This window comes from Sander lucioperca, chromosome 5 (genome assembly GCF_008315115.2).
Source record: "Sander lucioperca isolate FBNREF2018 chromosome 5, SLUC_FBN_1.2, whole genome shotgun sequence".
NCBI lineage: Eukaryota > Metazoa > Chordata > Actinopteri > Perciformes > Percidae > Sander > Sander lucioperca.
In genome coordinates, this window is record NC_050177.1 from 4,941,521 (window position 1) to 4,959,905 (window position 18,385).

Sequence of the window (18,385 nt, forward strand, 5' to 3'; positions counted from 1 at the left end):
AAGAATCTTATGAGTAGGTAAATATCTATAAACGTTGAAATCTAATGACTGACTGATTTTACAATATATTTTACTAGATAAGAGAGGCCTTTATTGATCCCCAGAGGGGAATTTCAGGGGTGCAGCAGCACAAAGACAGAAATAACTACAGATAAATAGAGACACACCAGGGTCTCACTGTTTACACCAACACAGGGGTGCGGGTTTGCGGTGGAGCTAATGGCATTCATTGCATGCTTAAAAAGTTAAAAACAGTTATGATTTTGCGGATGCAACTGCAGGTGGACACTCAGTCACATTTTTCCCAAAACCATCAATTTGGATAGTCGTAGTCTAGATCAACGGAAGTACATTTCCAGGATAAAGCCTGAAATAAAGCCTAAAATTTGGATCGTGCAACAAGGCAGGCCTGCTTGGTTCTTTCGGGGAATGATTGTAAAGATTTACAAAGAATAAGTTTATGGCATTTCCTCTCTAGCTGGGAAGTTTTGGGACCGATTGGTGGGATTGCTATGGACGAAGTACACATGGAGATACACTGGTAAGAGCAAATGACTTACTGCACAGCGCTGTGGAGGTAGGACTGGCAATGAAAGACTAGGTTTCAATTTACCTCCTAAGGTAATTATAACTTTGATATGAATTCAATGGTTTTTGAATTTCAACATTTTTACAAATGTAGCAGTGGTTAAATTTCACAGTAAGGTATTCAGTTGCTTGTAAAATGTTCATGTTTTGCTTCCATAGACTCTTCAACCAGTTAAATGACTTAGTTGTCTCGACTACTGGATGTAACCAGCTGAGTTGAGCTAAACAAAATATTGAATTACTCAGTTACTTATTGTAACATTTATGTATATGTATTTATTATTAATTATTTAGGATTTAATAGATTTTCATATTTTTCATGGTCTTGAATTAGATCATGTATTTTAAGAAGCAGTTTTTTAAGGATCCTTGGCCTTGTGTATAACCGAAGTTGACCTGACAATGTAGTAATAACATGAGGCCGCAGTACCTTACCTTTGCAGACAGGTGGCAGCCCACTCCAGTGGGATGGGTGTCCAGGGACACAGTGAAGAACAGGCTCACCCAGCAGCTGATGGCCAATCAGACAGGAGTAGTAGAGGTTCTCTCCAGCCTGGAAGTGGAGCTTGTTGGAGCTGGGGATCCCATATGTAGGTGTTCCTGGGTGACTGCAGGGCTCGAAAGTCTCCGCTGGAGTTAAAGAGGAGAAACATGTCAGGTTGACAAGACTGTGTAGGAAATGTGCATTGGAGTCAGAAATGATAATGTTCAATCAATATTTCTTAACAATATATTGTTTTAACATCAGTGGGGCCAGTGGAAGATGGTACTACTGTCCAGACTGCCTTCAAATTACGTATAGTTATTCCAGTCTGCTGAGAGTGATTATCAAGATAAAAATGTCCAAAATTCAAGTCTGTTTGGCGGCCCATGGTTAATTACATTACTAAATTAAGGTCACTACAGAATGAAGGACATGCACAGCATTGATTCCTCCTAAGTAAACTTCAGATAAATTCAAATGATATATAATCTATAGTGCCACCGATTTCTTGGTGTGCCATTGCCGCTGTACTTTAACGACAGAAGAGGGATTTGTAGTTTAATTTTCCCTTAACATTTTTCTTCCTTTTTCTTTTATTTATTTATATTTTATTTCTAATTTTTTCTGTACATGTCCCTGTATAGATATGTACATATGTGCGTACATTTGGCTCACATATTCATCTAATTGCATTATGTGTTACAGACATTTGTGAGTGTACAAATAATTCCCACTGTTATTCTTGCAAACTCTATGTGGGACTTGAGGTTAGGGTGAAAATGTAAAAAATAAGCCCTTTATGTTAATTGTAACATTTCCTGTGGAATCAAGAAAAAAAGAAGAAAAAAAGAAGAAAAAAAAGATAAAAATGTCCACTTCTATACAAGAAATGTCCAAATATAATGGTCAGATTTCCATGAAATGTGCTGATGTAAAAATATAGTAGAGTAATGGCGTCTGGAGCAGAGAGTGCAGTCACACTCCCTCTGTGTGTGTTGTAATCTGAGCTTCTCTGTTCTTTGTTTTGATAGCCGGTCAGGGCCGCGCGTGCATGTAAGTGCATGTGGCCATGAAAAAACATCGGCATTTTATCTGTGTTTTTTTCAGTATTTCGTTCACAGCTCCTTTCAGGCTCCTCAGGGGATGAATATGGGCTCAAGTAAGGGGCGATAAGATTTTGAGCCTGTGAAATGATGTTCACTCAGGGCTCAATGCTAACTTTTTTGAGTGGTTGCTGGCTTGGCAAACAGGCATCAGCTTATGGTTGCCGAAATTGACAATACGGTTGCCATGTTTTAAACTGCCTATATTTGGAGCAATTGATTTCTTATGTAACTATACCACACAATTTAATAATGAAACAATGAGATGATGGCTTGCAATTTAATTTCCCATCCCTCTGAAATAGGGGTGCAACAGATAACAGAACTCACGGATCGGATCACGGTTTTAAGTCACAGATCGGGTCAATTTTTGGATCAGCACAAAAAAGGGGGGAATTTAAAAGATTATTAAAAATGTAATAATAACTTTTAACAATAATAACTTCTTTCACCAGTAAATTGCTGTTAAAAGAAAAAAACAGATGAGAAAAGGGTATTTTACAATAACTTTGAATGCACCGCGAGGTTCACCAGTTTTAACTAAACGCAACATTTAGTCCCATCTGTTTTGTTTTTCCGACAACAGCGTTGACCAGTGCTACTTTGTGTCTTTTAGCTCATAGCTTTAGCGGCAGACGGTTGTACATCCCGCTGTTGGAATCATCTACAGTGAAATACAGTCACACTACACCGTTTAGCTGTCAGCATTTTAACCGTGTTTAATCCAGCTACGAGCTAACGTTACCTGCTGCCAAGTGTAACGTGTTAACAGTGTTTACTAGCGTGACATGCAGCGATGCTTCTGTAGCCTCTAACGTCTGTTTCGGAGCATCAGACAGCAGCGCAGACATTTGGCACCGTAACGAGGCACCGAAATCCGCGTTGCTATTCCGTCCGGTAGATACCGGACACTGGTACTATATTAGCACCTGATTTTAACATACGGCGTTAATATGAACAGAAAATTGCTTTTCTTTTCACGGCAAACGTGTGTGTGTGGAAAGCGGTCTCACAACAGCTGCACACGAACGTAGTGTTTAAACTTTACGGAGACATCCAAATAAAATATTGACTTCTTTTAAAATAAGATTTTCCAGTTTTGCAAGTTTTGATTTGTTTTTATATATTAAGAAAAACAAATATTGAACAGGTGGTTGCCAAAGAGGGCAACCAGAGGCCACAAAAATGGTTGCCAATTGACTCAATCTAGTTACCAAGGGCAACCGGGCAACCGTTACTGTCGAGCCCTGTCACTGAGGTTGTAAACTCATTGTAAACTGAGAAATTCAGTGTAGAAAAGATGTATGGTTGTAGAAAAAAAATCTAAATATATCAATAAAATGTGTGCACAAATTGTATCAGCAGAAGGTTAGACTGACATTTTTTAGATCAGATAACTGTAAAACCCCCCTCAATTAACTTTAGTGTCATAAACAGTGTGAGGTAAATGCGCGCACACACACACACACACACACACACGCCAGGACTTGATTTGCAGGTCAAAATACTCCCAGTCATCTTGGTTAAAACTAGCTATAGGCTACTGTATGAATTAGCTTGAGTCTGTACGCTGAAATATAGTAATTGAAATGCTGTTGAAACAATGGCGTTATGGGACCTAGATGTCTTGTTGTAATGGAAACAATAGGTCTGGCTACTCCGCTTGTCATTGGTCGGCTGTCAAAAAAGTGCTTGACGTAGGGCGTTTTTTTCAGAAAAACTTTTTTCGACTTCAAAAAGACGCTCTGAGCTTCAAAAACACGCTCACAACTTTTTAAAACATGGTTTAATCCATAGGATTATAATGTAAAACAGACGCTGGCAGATTAAAAAAAGACGCCAAGTGTGAACATAGCCTTAGGAATGAAAATCTGTCTGTGATATCTGAGAGACAGTTCCACTTTCACATCATGACACATCATTCTCTGCAGTTCTGTTCTGAAGAATTTTTGGAAGTACAATTTTCCATATTTTAGACATAATAATTGTCTTTTGCTCATTATCTCTATCTCATGCATAACAATGACCTGACTTGTCTTCTCCAAAGTAATTTCCGTTGTCCGGTTAAATTAATTATTAGTCAGTGCCATCGAACAAATGTCTCCACCTAGAAAGTAGGTGAGGCAGAGTATGAGACGTTCATGCAAATGAGGTTAATGCCTTCAAGGCTGTTTGAAGAGGAAATTATATTTTAATCAGACTGACGCACATTTAGCTTGCCAGCTTTATCAGAAAAAAGGAGTGGCAGGAGGTCAAGGCACTGAGGGCAGCTGGTGCACATTCAAATCACTTAAAGAATGAAAACATTTCCATCACAATTACTAATTAAATAAATAAATTAGAGAAGGCTCACCTGATAAGTCAGAAATATGTACAGTAAAATTATAAAATATTTATTTAACACAACTTTGCATGTAGATGTAGATGTAAGATAATAAGATGTGTGTACACGTTTAAGTGAAGTCAATATAAGCTAATATTTTGTGCTGATATTAAATATCTTGTTCAGTTGTAAGATAACATAGTTTAGTCGTGTTATTCTACTAATTCAAAACTGTGGGAGAAAACTTTGTGGTACAGTATTAGTACCAGAACCAGAATAAAAGTCCAAAGCCCCTCTAGCGACTGTATGATGTTAAGTATATTTCAATTCAAAGGGGTTGAAATAAACAACAAACATACTGATTATTTTGCCATTTCCTTTCCAAATTTTACTCATGTCTATGTCATGGAGTGACCACAAGGGAAAGGGTTTATCCGTCGCAAGTAAATTTAAATAAATGCATTGTGTAGGGGCCATAACCGTCTGATCCCACAGCAGACTTTTTTATTTATTTTTAGCAGTTTTATCTCATAACTAAATTTTGATTTCCATAAAAAATGGTTTCCTAATTATTCGACAGACCTCACGTTGCATAACATTGCTTTACGTTTTGGCATAGCACCAAAAAGAAACCAAAACAGTAAACAACTTTTTCATTCATTCAATCAATTCATTTTCAGTCGCACACTGTAATTTAAAACTCAGATGATGGACAGAAAGAAGAGAGAGAGACAGCAGCAGATGATGGAGGGTGAACAGTTCATGCACTACACTGAATAAACTGTATCTGAAAATTGTAAGTGTGTGTGTGAGTGTATAAGTGTGTGTGTGGGTGTGTGTGTGTGTGCGCATGTGTGAGTAAAAGAAAACCCTTTTAATATTCCAATAAACTAATGCTTACATAATTGCTAATTATACAAATGGTGCACATTTCCAAACAGTCACTCTGGTGTTGCACTCAGTTGTACACATAAAAAGCGACAGAAGTAATTGTATGAGAGATTGAGAGAGAAGTTCCAATCCCGCCTACTACTTTTACACCTCCACTCACCTGGCCTATCCCTGCATAAAGTGGGCGGGATTGATCAGACAGGCGCTTGCTGGCTACATGGAATCTTAGTGTCTCATGTTTTAAATTAAGTTTCTGGTGAAGCTACTTAGGCCTTGAGAAACACTTTAACTCGTACGTACGCAGGCATTTAGGCAGCTTCTGGTTCCACTTGGGGCCTGAGGACCCTCGATTGAAACAGGTGAGCAAGCTGTTTCCAGACAGAATGAAGCCCTTGTTGCAGATGTACTGGATGGTTGAAGTCACGGTGAAATGGGGACCTGACAGCACCCGTCTGCTGTGATCCACCTTTCCAGGGTCAGGGCAAGACACCACTAGATGGACAGACACAGAAAAAAAGGTTGGTTTTGTCAACAACATTATCTGTCTTCCTTTGCCTCACCTAGACAGAGAGATACAGTACTAACTGTAGGCTACAAGTCCAACTCATGTTTACCCAGCTAGTCTGCACTTTCTTTCACGCAGCGGTGTACTGCTATTTGTTAAAGGAGAATTCCGGACAATTTTTACGTTAATCTTGATTGCTATAGCTATGCGAGTACTTTCGAAAAACAGACCTGGATCGGTCCTAGCAAACTGGAGTTGCTGCAGCTACGTGTACAAGCTTCCACTGAGCTAAAACGGCAGTTGTCGGGGCAAGTTTTAGAGTGCCTTTGTGCCTAACAGACACAAAATGCAATTAAAATGTCTGTGCCACATGAAAAGGGCCCTAACATGACAACAAGATGCGTTTTCAACTCAGACATTGTTTAAATTCACCTACCCTGTCTTGATCCTGCCGGTGGGTAGCTTGGCCTGTTAGCTGCTAGCTGTTAGCTGCTGTCCGTGATAAGTGTGTTCAGCCAGGCTTTTGTGTTTTCCGTGTGTATTTGTAGCTCATCCATTTTGTGTGTGATCGATCTGGTGTTGGTGAGTAGGAGGCTTAGCAGTGTCGATCTGTGTGGTAGTTCCCTTAGCCGGGCAAGCAGCATTTGTCCCCGCCTTCCTCGCCTCCCGCAGCCGACAAAAATCCCCTGAGCGCCCGGTTGTCTGGTGGATGTCCTCCAGAGGAGAGATCATGCCTTCGCGGCGAAAAATTGTAGTTTATTTCCCCCTCAAAAATAGGTAATTGAGCACTGTAGTGGTTATGACCATATCAGTGACTATGTAACTACATGGAAACGGAATAAATGATGTTTGTGGCTTGCACAGTAATAGCGTTACTGAAGCCTAGCTGTAGCCTCACACTGTCTCCTCGGAATTCAGTTGTAGCAGGAAAAGGTAAACAGTAGTGTCAAAGAATTTCTAATAAAGGAAGAAGTTGCACTCTCTCGTTACTTCCGGCTTCTGAACTGGTTGCAGTTCCACCAGAGTTCCATATAGGGGGCGCACACAGGCCAGTGCAGAATGAATGGGACTCTATGGAGCTATACCCCTCAAAATCCACTTTTCTCAGGATATAATTTTTTGTCTAGTAATTTGAATGTTGCATTCGAAAGGGGTGGCTAAGAAAATACACACTGCTGGGTGTTAACATTTTTTAAAGTGGCTTTTTTGTTCTAAAAAGCCATTTAAAATGTCAATGACGTCATACACATATACGGCCAGAGATACTGCTTTACGGCAAGCTCTGAGTCACTTCCTTTGTTCTCTCGAAGCATCGACAACACAGCTAACAGGTTAGGCTCTCCCTGTCAATACACATGCTAGAAAGAGGTTTGCTAATGTTTTAAAGACCACGCCGAAATATTCACTCTGACATTCTGGTTCTGCTTCGGATGCCGTCAAGCGGGATCTCCGATCGTAATCAGTCCTTCACTGACCAATCAGCATTCATTAGCAGAATGCTAGTGTGTTATGGGCAACAACGACTCAATCTGTAAGAAATTGAAAGGACATAAGTACTCGTTCATTCGACTTTCGACCTATAATCCATGTTGAACTTGCAAAAACTACAATCAAATCTGAGATTTCTCAACGACAATCAGGAGAAAGAGACAAATTTAGCCGTCTAGCTCCTTAGAGTCCCATTCATTTTGCACTGGACCACGATCACCCCCAGTGGAACTCTGGTGGAACTGCAACCAAATTCGGTACAATGGGGCTTAATAGGGAGTGGAACGGCTTTCCGTAGACGGGCTTTGGTAGTGTGCAGATCGGAGCGTAGTGTGTGAAGAGTGAAGAGCGGAGGTGTTCACAAGGGAAGAAGCTTGGAGTAACGTAACAATGGAGAATATAGCAGATATACAACACACAGAAGAGCCTTTTGAGTTTGATGGTTGTCCTTATTTATCAAACCCGAATATACAGATGAAGCCTCACAAGAGTTGGAAAGAACGAGACAGAGGACTGAAGCAGCTACTCCAAGCGCAAGCTAAAGCTAGCCTTCAGTAACGCTATTATTGTGCAAGCCACAGACATCATTTATCCTGTTTCCATGTAGTTACATAGTCACTGATATGGTCATAACCACTACAGTGCTCAATTACCTAATTTTGAGGGGGAAATAAACTACAATTTTTCGCTGCAAAGGCACGATCTGTCCTCTCGGTCTCACTCGGGGGGATTTTGGTCGACTGCGGGAGGCGAGGAAGGCGGGGACGAAGGCTGCTTGCCTGGCTAAGGGAACTACCACACAGATAGACACTGACAAGCCTCCTACTCACCAAGATCGATCACACACAAAATGGATGAGCTACAAATACACACGGAACTGCTGCGTGATGATTTTCACAAAAGCCTGGCTGAACACACTTATCACGGAAGGCAGCTAGCAGCTAACAGCTAGCAGCTAGCAGCTAACAGGCCAAGCTACCCAAGGGTCAAGACAGGGTAGGTTAATTTAAACAATGTCTGAGTTGAAAACGCATTTTGTTGTCACGTTAGGGCCCTGTTCATGTGGCACAGACATATTAACTAGAACAGCAAACAGTTATGACGGGGTCCAAGCCACCGATGCCAGTCTCCCCCGACGCCCTGAAAGCGGAACCCAAAGCCTGGCGGTGGGGAGGCAAACGTCAGTAAATATCGAGAGGTGTGAGCCGCGACGTCTGCGGTACATTGCCGTTGCAAATGTAGCGGTTAACAGTTCATCTCCATGCATATACAGACTACTATCGGCGCCTATGAATGGTGTTGAGTTTGGATTGAAAAAGTGAGAGAAAAGAGTTGCATTTGTCCACTGTGAAGGTTGTAGAAACTTTGTCAGGTGGGTTAAGAAGTTTGTTTATTGTAGAAAACCAGGGGAGAACGTGAATGCAAAAACCAAAACGTAATGGTAGGAGGCAAACATCAGTAAATATTGAGAAGTGTGAGCTGCAAGGTCCGTGGTACATTCCCATTGCAAATATCCCATTAACATTGATTGAGTAAAAGGGCCAAAACTCGTTTACGTTGATTATAGCGCCCGCTAATGGCCGAGCTTCGCCAAATTTGGTACATAGCCTCAGAGTGATATGCCGAACGAGCATCACAAGTTTTGTGTTGATTGTATTTACTGTGGCAGAGATATTGCAATTGCAAATTTCCCATTTATTATTGAGTTATTGGCCAAAACAAATAAACGTTGCTTATAGTGCCCCCTAAAGGCTGATCTTCACCAAATTTGATACAGTGCATTGTAGTGGGATGTTGAACAAGGATCCCAAGTCCTTTGCTGATAACATTTCATTTGGCCGAGATATAATATGATATGTGTGTGGCAGCTAGCTAGGAAACTTTGTTTGGTCGTCAAATGCGCATACTTTAACGTAGCAAAATTCTTAGAGTAAGTTTTGGTTAGGTCCATCTGGAGATGCTACGTCCCAGTTTTCGTGCTGATCCGTTGCACGGCCTAGGACGAGGGTGGGGTGGCAAACGTCAGTAAATATCGAGAGGTGTGAGCCGCGACGTCTGCGGTACATTGCCGTTGCAAATGTAACGGTTAACAGTTCATCTCCATGCATATACAGACTACCTTTAACAATTCTCTACAATAAACAAACTTCTTAACCCCCCTGACCACAGAGGACAGCAGAGAGAAATGAGAGAGTGACTGAGAGGGTGGAGGGGGGGAGGCAGGTGTGGTGTTTGAAGGAGCAGGGGAGGTGGTCAAGTTGTTGCAAATGGTGTCATAGGCGCCGATTTATGTTTTCCTCTGTGGGTGCTCACAGGCGCACGCCCTTTAAAAAAAAAAAAAAAAGTAGTCAAAAATTGTTTGCATTTCAGAACCTTAGGAAATGGACAGCGGCCGACACGAACACTTAATAAAGCCGTAAAGTAGGCTTTCAACTCAGGACCGCACCACTCCTCACAAATACAAATAGGATTGGAGATGAAAAGTTCAACTGAGACGTAACCGCGATCAGCTTCATGGGAAATTAAGAATCAATGCCACCGACATAACCAATCACACTATGACAGACTCTCCACTTAGCACCAACTGCAATGTTTCATTTTAAATGAATGTAGCCTACTGGCAGTCTGGCTCACGTGGGTGCTCAGTATTTCTGTGGGTGCTTGAGCTCCGGACCACCCACGGTATCGGCGCCTATGAATGGTGTTGATTTTGGATTGAAAAAGTGAGAGAAAAGAGTTGTATTTGTCCACTGTGAAGGTTGTAGAAACTTTGTCAGGTGGGTTAAGAAGTTTGTTTATTGTAGAAAACCAGGGGAGAACGTGAATGCAAAAACCAAAACGTAATGGTAGGAGGCAAACATCAGTAAATATTGAGAAGTGTGAGCTGCAAGGTCCGTGGTACATTCCCATTGCAAATATCCCATTAACATTGATTGAGTAAAAGGGCCAAAACTCGTTTACGTTGATTATAGCGCCCGCTAATGGCCGAGCTTCGCCAAATTTGGTACATAGCCTCAGAGTGATATGCCGAACGAGCATCACAAGTTTTGTGTTGATTGTATTTACTGTGGCAGAGATATTGCAATTGCAAATTTCCCATTTATTATTGAGTTATTGGCCAAAACAAATAAACGTTGCTTATAGTGCCCCCTAAAGGCTGATCTTCACCAAATTTGATAGAGTGCATCGTAGTGGGATGTTGAACAAGGATCCCAAGTCCTTTGCTGATAACATTTCATTTGGCCGAGATATAATATGATATGTGTGTGGCAGCTAGCTAGGAAACTTTGTTTGGTCGTCAAATGCGCATACTTTAACGTAGCAAAATTCTTAGAGTAAGTTTTGGTTAGGTCCATCTGGAGATGCTACGTACCAGGTTTCGTGCTGATCCGTCGCACGGCCTAGGACGAGTTCGAAAAAGTTGGTTTTGCGCATTGCGCGATACTGCGAAAAAGATTTTAAGCAGAAATGGGCGTGGGCTATATCATGTGATTCAGCTTGATTCAAGGAACACGTGGATGTAAGGTTTTCTAATGTGCGATGTGTAATGTGGGAGTTAAAGGCAAAAAAACATTAAAGCGCCACCTAGTGGTCCATATGTGTACGTTTTGGTAGGTGTGGTCCATGGCCCATTACCCATCTAACCTGTAAATTCAAAGTTGTTCACATTAGTGTAAGTGGTAAATTTAGACTTGGGTCCCATAGGCCACCCCACTTTGACCCCTCAATACCCCACTCTAGGGTTGGCCTCAGGAGTGGCCCTAGATGGTACCCATCAAATTTTGTAAAAATCGGATGAGCCGTTCATGAGATATAAACTTTTACACATCCACATTACACATCGCACATTAGAAATCCTTACATCCACGTGTTCCTTGAATCAAGCTGAATCACATGATATAGGCCACACCCATTTCCGCTTAAAGGTTTTTCACAATATCGCACAATGCGCAAAACCAACTTTTTCGAACTTGTCCTAGACCGTGCGACCGATCTGCACGAAACCTGGTAAATAGCATCTACAGGTGAACCTGACCAAAAGTTATTCAAAGAATTTTGCTACGTTAAAGTATGCGCATTTGACAACCAAACAAATTTTCCTGGCTAGCTACCACACACATATATCATATCTCGGCCAAATTAAATGTTGTCAGCAAACATCTTGAGATCATTGTTCAACATCCCACTACGATGCTCTCTACCAAATTTGGCGAAGATCAGCCATAAGGGGGGGCTATAATCAATGTTTATTTGTTTTGGCCAATAACTCAATGCATTTAAATGGAACATTTTCAATTGCAATATCTCTGCAACAGTAAATGCTATCAACACGAAACTTGTGAGGCTCGTTCGGCATGCTGCTCTGAGGCTCTGTACCAAATTTGGCGAAGATCGGCCATTAGGGGGCGCTATAGTCAACGTAGACAAGTTTTGGCCCTTTTACTCAATCAATGTTAATGGAATATTTGCAATGGGAATGTATCACAGACCTTGCAGCTCACACTTCTCAATATTTACTGATGTTTGCCACCTACCGTTACATTTTGGTTTTTGCTTTCGCATGCACCCCTGGTTTTCTACAATAAACAAACTTCTTAACCCACCTAACAAAGTTTCTACAACCTTCACAGTGGACAAATGCAACTCTTTTCTCTCACTTTTTCAATCCAAAATCAACACCATTCATAGGCGCCGATACCGTGGGTGGTCCGGAGCTCAAGCACCCACAGAAATACTGAGCACCCACGTGTGCCAGACTGCCAGTAGGCTACATTCATTTAAAATGAAACATTGCAGTTGGTGCTAAGTGGAGAGTCTGTCATAGTGTGTTTGGTTATGTCGGTGGCATTGATTCTTAATTTCCCACAAAGCTGATCGCGGTTACGTGTCAGTTAAACTTTTCATCTCCAATCCTATCTGTATTTGTGAGAGGTGGCGCTGTCCTGAGTTGAAAGCCTACTTTACAGCTTTATTATCGAGTTAATAGGCGTGTGTGTTCGTGTCGGCCGCTGTCCATTTCCTAAGGTTCTGAAATGCAAACAATTTTTGACTTTTAAAGGGTGTGCGCCCGTGAGCACCCATGGAGGAAAATACAAATCGGCACCTATGACACCTCCCCTGCTCCTTCAACCACCACACCTGCCTTCCCCCCTCCACCCTCTCAGTCACTCTCTCATTTCTCTCTGCTATCCCCTGTGGTCAGGGGGGTTAAGAAGTTTGTTTATTGTAAAGAATTATTAAAGGTAGTTTGCAGGGAGATGAACTGTTAACCACTACATTTGCAACGGCAATGTACCGCAGACGTTGTGGCTCACACCTCTCAATATTTACTGACGTTTGCCTCCCCACCGCCAGGCTTTGGGTTCCGCTTTCATGCGCTCCCCGTGGCATCGGGGGCGACTGGCATCGGTGGCTTGGACCCCGTCATCACTGCTTGCAGTTCTAGTTGCATTTTGTGTCTTTTAAGAGGCACAAAAGCACTCTAAAACTTGCCCCAACACCTGCCGTTTTAGCTCAGTGGAAGCTTGTACACATAGCTGCAGCAACTCCAGTTTGCTAGGACCGATCCAGGTCGGGTTTTTTTCTATCGAAAGTACTTGCATAGCTATAGCGATCAAGATTAATGTAAAAATTGGCCGGAATTCTCCTTTAAAGTTGGGGCTTGTTTCAAACCACTGTTCCTACGATGGCAAGTTTAAATACATTAGTCAAATATAACTATAAAATGAAAGGATGTTTTGCTACCTCTTCATTTTAGCAGTTAACAGCTAGCTAGCTATAGATGGAATACATGGATTCACTGTGTTTATAGGCTATCACCGCAGTTAGAAATCTAAACGTTTTAGCTCATGGGGATTTGTCTAAAATACGTTTACCTCATTATATAACATTAAATCCAACATTATAACATTTTAAATATGACAGAAAATACGGAAACACATAATATGTCCACTTTAATGTGGAATGTTTTCTTGCATGTTACTCAATGCATGAATTGACATTGTGCATCAATCATCGCAGCTTAAATGTCAATATAAAAATTTGACCATTCCATTTGTTTTTCTCTTGCATGACATACGATTTAGTGACTTTTGGATCTTCTTAAAAAAGTATGAATTTCAACCGGATTATGCAAACTGCAACTATTCTATTTCCTCACTTGCATCTGGGCAGCACTACATCCCTGGTTATGATTAAAAAAGGGATCAGAGAGATAAAGATGTACCAGTGTATGAGCAAACATTATGCAGCATTATGAACATTGTAATATAACAAATGAAACATTCGCAGTAAGTAAATACAATAAAACAGTAAATATCTATAAATGTTGAAATTTAGATGACTGGTTTTACAACATATTTTACTATATAAGATAACACAGTGTCCTGAAAGGCGCCCTCAAATAACATGTATTATTATTATTATTATTATTATTATTATTATTATTATTCAAACAAAACATTCAAAACAAAATTATTATCAAAACAAAATGCAAGGGTCCTTGAGGGGGCCTGGGAGTATGCCCACCCGGTCTACATGTGTTCTGGAGATCTGTAGAAGGTGTATGACCAGGTCCCCCAGGGGATAATGTGGGAGGTGCTGTGTGAGTATCGGGTGAGGGGGTCCCTGCTCAGGGCCATCCGATCACTGTACGTCCAAAGCAAGAGCTGTGTCTGGATTCTCGGCAGTAAGTCAGACTCGTTCCAGGTGAGGGTTGATCTTTGCCAGGGCTGCTCTTTGTCACCAAGCCTGTTTGTGATATTCATGGTCAGGATATCGAGGTTTAGTCATGGTGGGAAGGGGTTGCGGTTTGTTGGGCTGTGGATCTCATAGCTCCTTTTTGCAGATGATGTGGTCCTAATGGCAACATCAGTCCATGACCATCAGCACTCACTGGATTGGTTCACAGCCGAGTGTGCAAAGCTCTCGATCTACCGCTCAATTTTTGTCCCTACTCTCACTTATGGTCATGAAGGCTGGGTCATGACCGAAAGTGTCTGTGTCTTAGCCATGGTTATTAAAATGCACAAACCCATTCTTGCAATAACTACCTACAGACCCCCAAAGAACAATCCAGTTTTTTTTTTTTTTATCAGAGTTTTCTGAACTATTGTCAATTGCTCTTGTAAAATATAACGTCATTTTACTTGGCGATTGTAACCTGCATGTTAATGACTGTTCAGACACTAGAGCAGTGGAAACGATGGATCTTGTTACAAGTCTTGATTTTACTCAACATGTAAAGAGCGCCACTCACAACCGTGGAAATACACTGGACCTATTTTTTACAAAGGGCATTGATGCGGACATCTTATCTATCATGGAGGTTCCAGTCTCTGACCATTTTTGTGTCTTCTTCAGTGTCTCTCTCTGTACTCAAAGTAAGTGTTCAGAGCCTGACACATACACTTATCGCCGTATTGACAGCAACAATAAGTCTACACTGGCTGAGTGCTTACCTGACATCCTGCAAAACTACTTTTGCTTCCCTTGAGAATATCACAGACAACCTGAACAGTGCCTTGCTTAACACACTTGACTCTGTCGCACCTCTTATAACCAGGAAACGCACTCGGACCAAAACGCTGCCATGGTTCACCATTTACACTTGTGCACTCAAACAGAACTGCAGAAAACTTGAGCGCAGGTGGTTTAAATCTAAACATGCCACTTCTCATGTAGCCTGGGCTGAGAGGTTTAGGACATATAAAAGAGCACTATCAGCTGCTAGGACAACGTAGCTATATAATCTGAGTAACACTAATAATAATATTCTACGGTTTCTGTTTGACACTGTGGCTAAACTCACACAGGGTACCCCTGCCAACAGCTCTTCTTTGACGGCTGATGACTTTATGAACTTCTTAACAAGCAAGATTGACTCAATTAGAGATAATTTCACTGGTCCATACTCATATCAGAATCCAGGCTACAAATTCTTCAGTATCTTGGTGAATGCTGGCACTGCGACCCATACAAACTGCAGTCTCTCACAGTTCCAAACCATTTCCCCTGAGGTCCTTGCCAGCCTGGTAACTGCCTTTAAATCTACAACTTGCATCCATTATAGTCTAACCTTTTCAGAGCGGTAAGAGCTATTTCGTCGTTTTCCATGGGTACTGTGCCCTCAGCTTTTAAAACTGCTGTTATTTAACTGCTGCTTAAAAAAACAAATACTGACCCACAAGTTCTTAACAATTACAGGCCAATCTATAATCTACATTTTAAGGTCAAAACTCCTTGAACGGGCTCTTGCGAGCCAACTTACTGCCCATTTATCCAACAACAATCTTTTTAATAAATTTCCATCTGGTTTCCGTTCCTGTCACTTAATTGAAACTGCCTTGACCAAAGTAGTAAATGATCTATTAATTACTGCAGACTCTGACTCAACATCTCTATTGCTGCTCCTCGACCTGAGTGCAGCTTTTGACAGTGTGGACCACAGCATACTCTTACACCGTTTGGAGAATTATACTGGTGTACAGGGGACAGCTATCTCATGGTTGCAGTCATATTTATCAAATAGAACTGAACATATCAACTACAACAATACAAATTCTTACTCCTCTAGAGTGAAATCTTGTGTACCCCAGGGATCGGTCCTTGGCCTAATGCTCTTTTCCATCTATATGCTTCCCCTTGCTGACATTATCAGCAAAATCAATGTTAAATTGTACTGCTATCGTGATGATACCCAGCTATATGTACCTGTACAGCCAGACAACTTTTCCCAGCTCCTAAATTTAGAGGCATGTGTAATAGACATGAAAAGTTGGATGGGTATGAACTTTCTGCTGTTTTTTGTGGAAAGGAGCTAGCTAAGGTGGTTCAGGTGCCTCCTTAGGGAGGTGTTGCAGGCACGTCCAGCTAAGAGGAGGCCTCGGGGAAGCCGCAGGACTAGGGGGAGAGATTTATCTTCACACTGGCCTGGGAATGCCTCTGATCGTCCTGTCAGAGCTGGCTAATGTGACTCGCCAAAGGGAAGTTTGGGGTCCCCTGCTGGAGCTGTTTGAGCTGCTGCCCCCGCAACCCAACGGTGGAGTATTCTCATCAGTGCGCCTGCGTGGTGCTGTTAGCATATTTTAGTGTTATCTTAGTGTTTGTGCTTGGAAGATGAATACAATTGCGGGGAAATCGGGGAGAAGAGTGGACACAAGGGAGGACATCCTTGCGTTGCAATCACATTTAGAGTTAAACTCCTCACCATGGCTGAGTTGAAGAGGCCGTACTGCGGATGTAGAGCCAGTACTGAGCTTAGGGGCTAGGAGATGGAGATATGAGCCTTTCTACCATCGATCCTCATGGGGAATGTCAACTCATTGCTCAACAAAAGTGAGGAGCTTGAGGCACGTGTTAACCACAGAGCATACCATGAGTGTAGTCTCATGTGTTTTACTGAGATCCGGCTAAAACTACAACATCCAAGACATGTGCATGCACTGTGCATGTGGATCATGGACTTCCTGACAGGCAGACCCTAAGTGGGGAGAGTAAGAAACAGAAAAGTATTGAGTCTTTATATATTACAGCGGTTAATCTTTACCCGATTAAATATGGTCTGTTAACAAATAATTCTGCCATCATCATTCTTTTTGTCTTTCAAAAATACAAAGTGTTTTATTTATTTTTATTATGCTACCCTCTTTTCTTACTATTAAATTAACTACTAATACTTGGCCAAGTTTTTTTTTGTATATATGCAACATCTGCCTGTTGTGATTTAAGATAGAGCACACTTTATTTCTAATCTTAGCAGGATTCTAAGCGCCATTGATATTCCATTAAAACACCCTTAAATCTCTATTCACATTTTTTGGTGTATCCATATGTGGTAAGCTGTCTGATTACATATTATGTTGCCTCTTACAGCTCGTTTTATCATGTGCTTCCTATTTTCATAAAGATGTTATACTTTTTCCTCTCTATTCAAAAGATGTTGTTAAAGGAAATTGGGTTATATACAGTACATAATCAATGCATAACCTAGATGTGTTTAATTTATTCCTAGTATCCTAGTAAATTAGTAACTAGTCGCGTTAGTGAGAGAAACTTCAGAGAGAGTCTTGTACAATAGGATGTGTGAGTGAAATTCCTGTTATATTTTTTCTAACATGAATAGATGTGTCATGTATCCACCAGGAAATTAATAAGAATACACGAAAGCCCATTAGCCTGGAAGGTAGATTGAGACCTGTTGAGACAGTACCTGTTCTCTATGTGATAATGATGAATTTTTCCTTAACAAAGACGTGTGTGTAGGAGTCTAATTGGTAGGTGCAGCTGGTGGGGAAAGGATAAGAGATGATACAAAATGACTTTGGGTGAAATCATGGGAAAGCTGTTGTTGGCTACAGTTAGTGTGTGTTATTCCGAAGTTTCCTTGTGTAATGCGCGAGTGAAACTCAGTAACTTCTGTGTTTTGATTACTTACCAATCAGGAACTTCTAACTGACATGAGAAGCATAGCATTAAAGGTTTAAAAAAATGATGCTGGAAGAAAATGATTTTGTCTGCATTCTGAATCCACACCCTTCTTGTCTGCAAATCCGAACAATAAAACACTTTGTATTCAAATAGAAGAAAAAAATGTTTCATTCTTCTGTGTCTCAGTGTTTGTTTCCTATGAATCTATGAGTGGTTATTTATTTAAATTTCACGATGACTGAGCAGAAAGAAGAAAACCACAACGACAGTGTTTTATCTTGTGGCCAGAAATGTCCACCTTAGTTATAAACAACATATAAGAATACATAACTACCTCAGAACATGGGATGAAGAAAACGTACAAATGAAAAGGACCAAAAACTGCATTCAGATGCTAGTTGCACCATCAAGCAAATCCTAAACCCCAGTGACAAGTTCAGAAGACACCGCCCCATCAGAATCAATGCATTTAGGTATATATAACTTCACTCTTCCACAGAGTGGATGCACTCACTCTGGGCTATTGGTGGACTCCTTGATGATAAATTCCAATGCTTTGCAATAGTCATGAAAAG

General features: G+C 41.1%; 1 protein-coding gene and 1 pseudogene across 1 annotated transcript in view; both read right to left on the reverse strand.

Moving 5' to 3' along the window:
• Positions 1-18,385, reverse strand: part of LOC118495060 — a 1,111,612-nt pseudogene that overhangs the window by 841,241 nt on the left and 251,986 nt on the right.
• LOC116059056 (seizure protein 6 homolog) overlaps positions 1-18,385 on the reverse strand; it is a 97,665-nt gene that overhangs the window by 9,162 nt on the left and 70,118 nt on the right. The window contains exons 9-10 of the mRNA XM_031312049.2: positions 5,690-5,881; positions 1,024-1,218 (exon numbers count right to left, since the gene is read on the reverse strand). Of these exons, the coding sequence (XP_031167909.1) occupies positions 1,024-1,218; positions 5,690-5,881 (387 nt within the window). The remainder of the gene's footprint in view (positions 1-1,023; positions 1,219-5,689; positions 5,882-18,385) is intronic.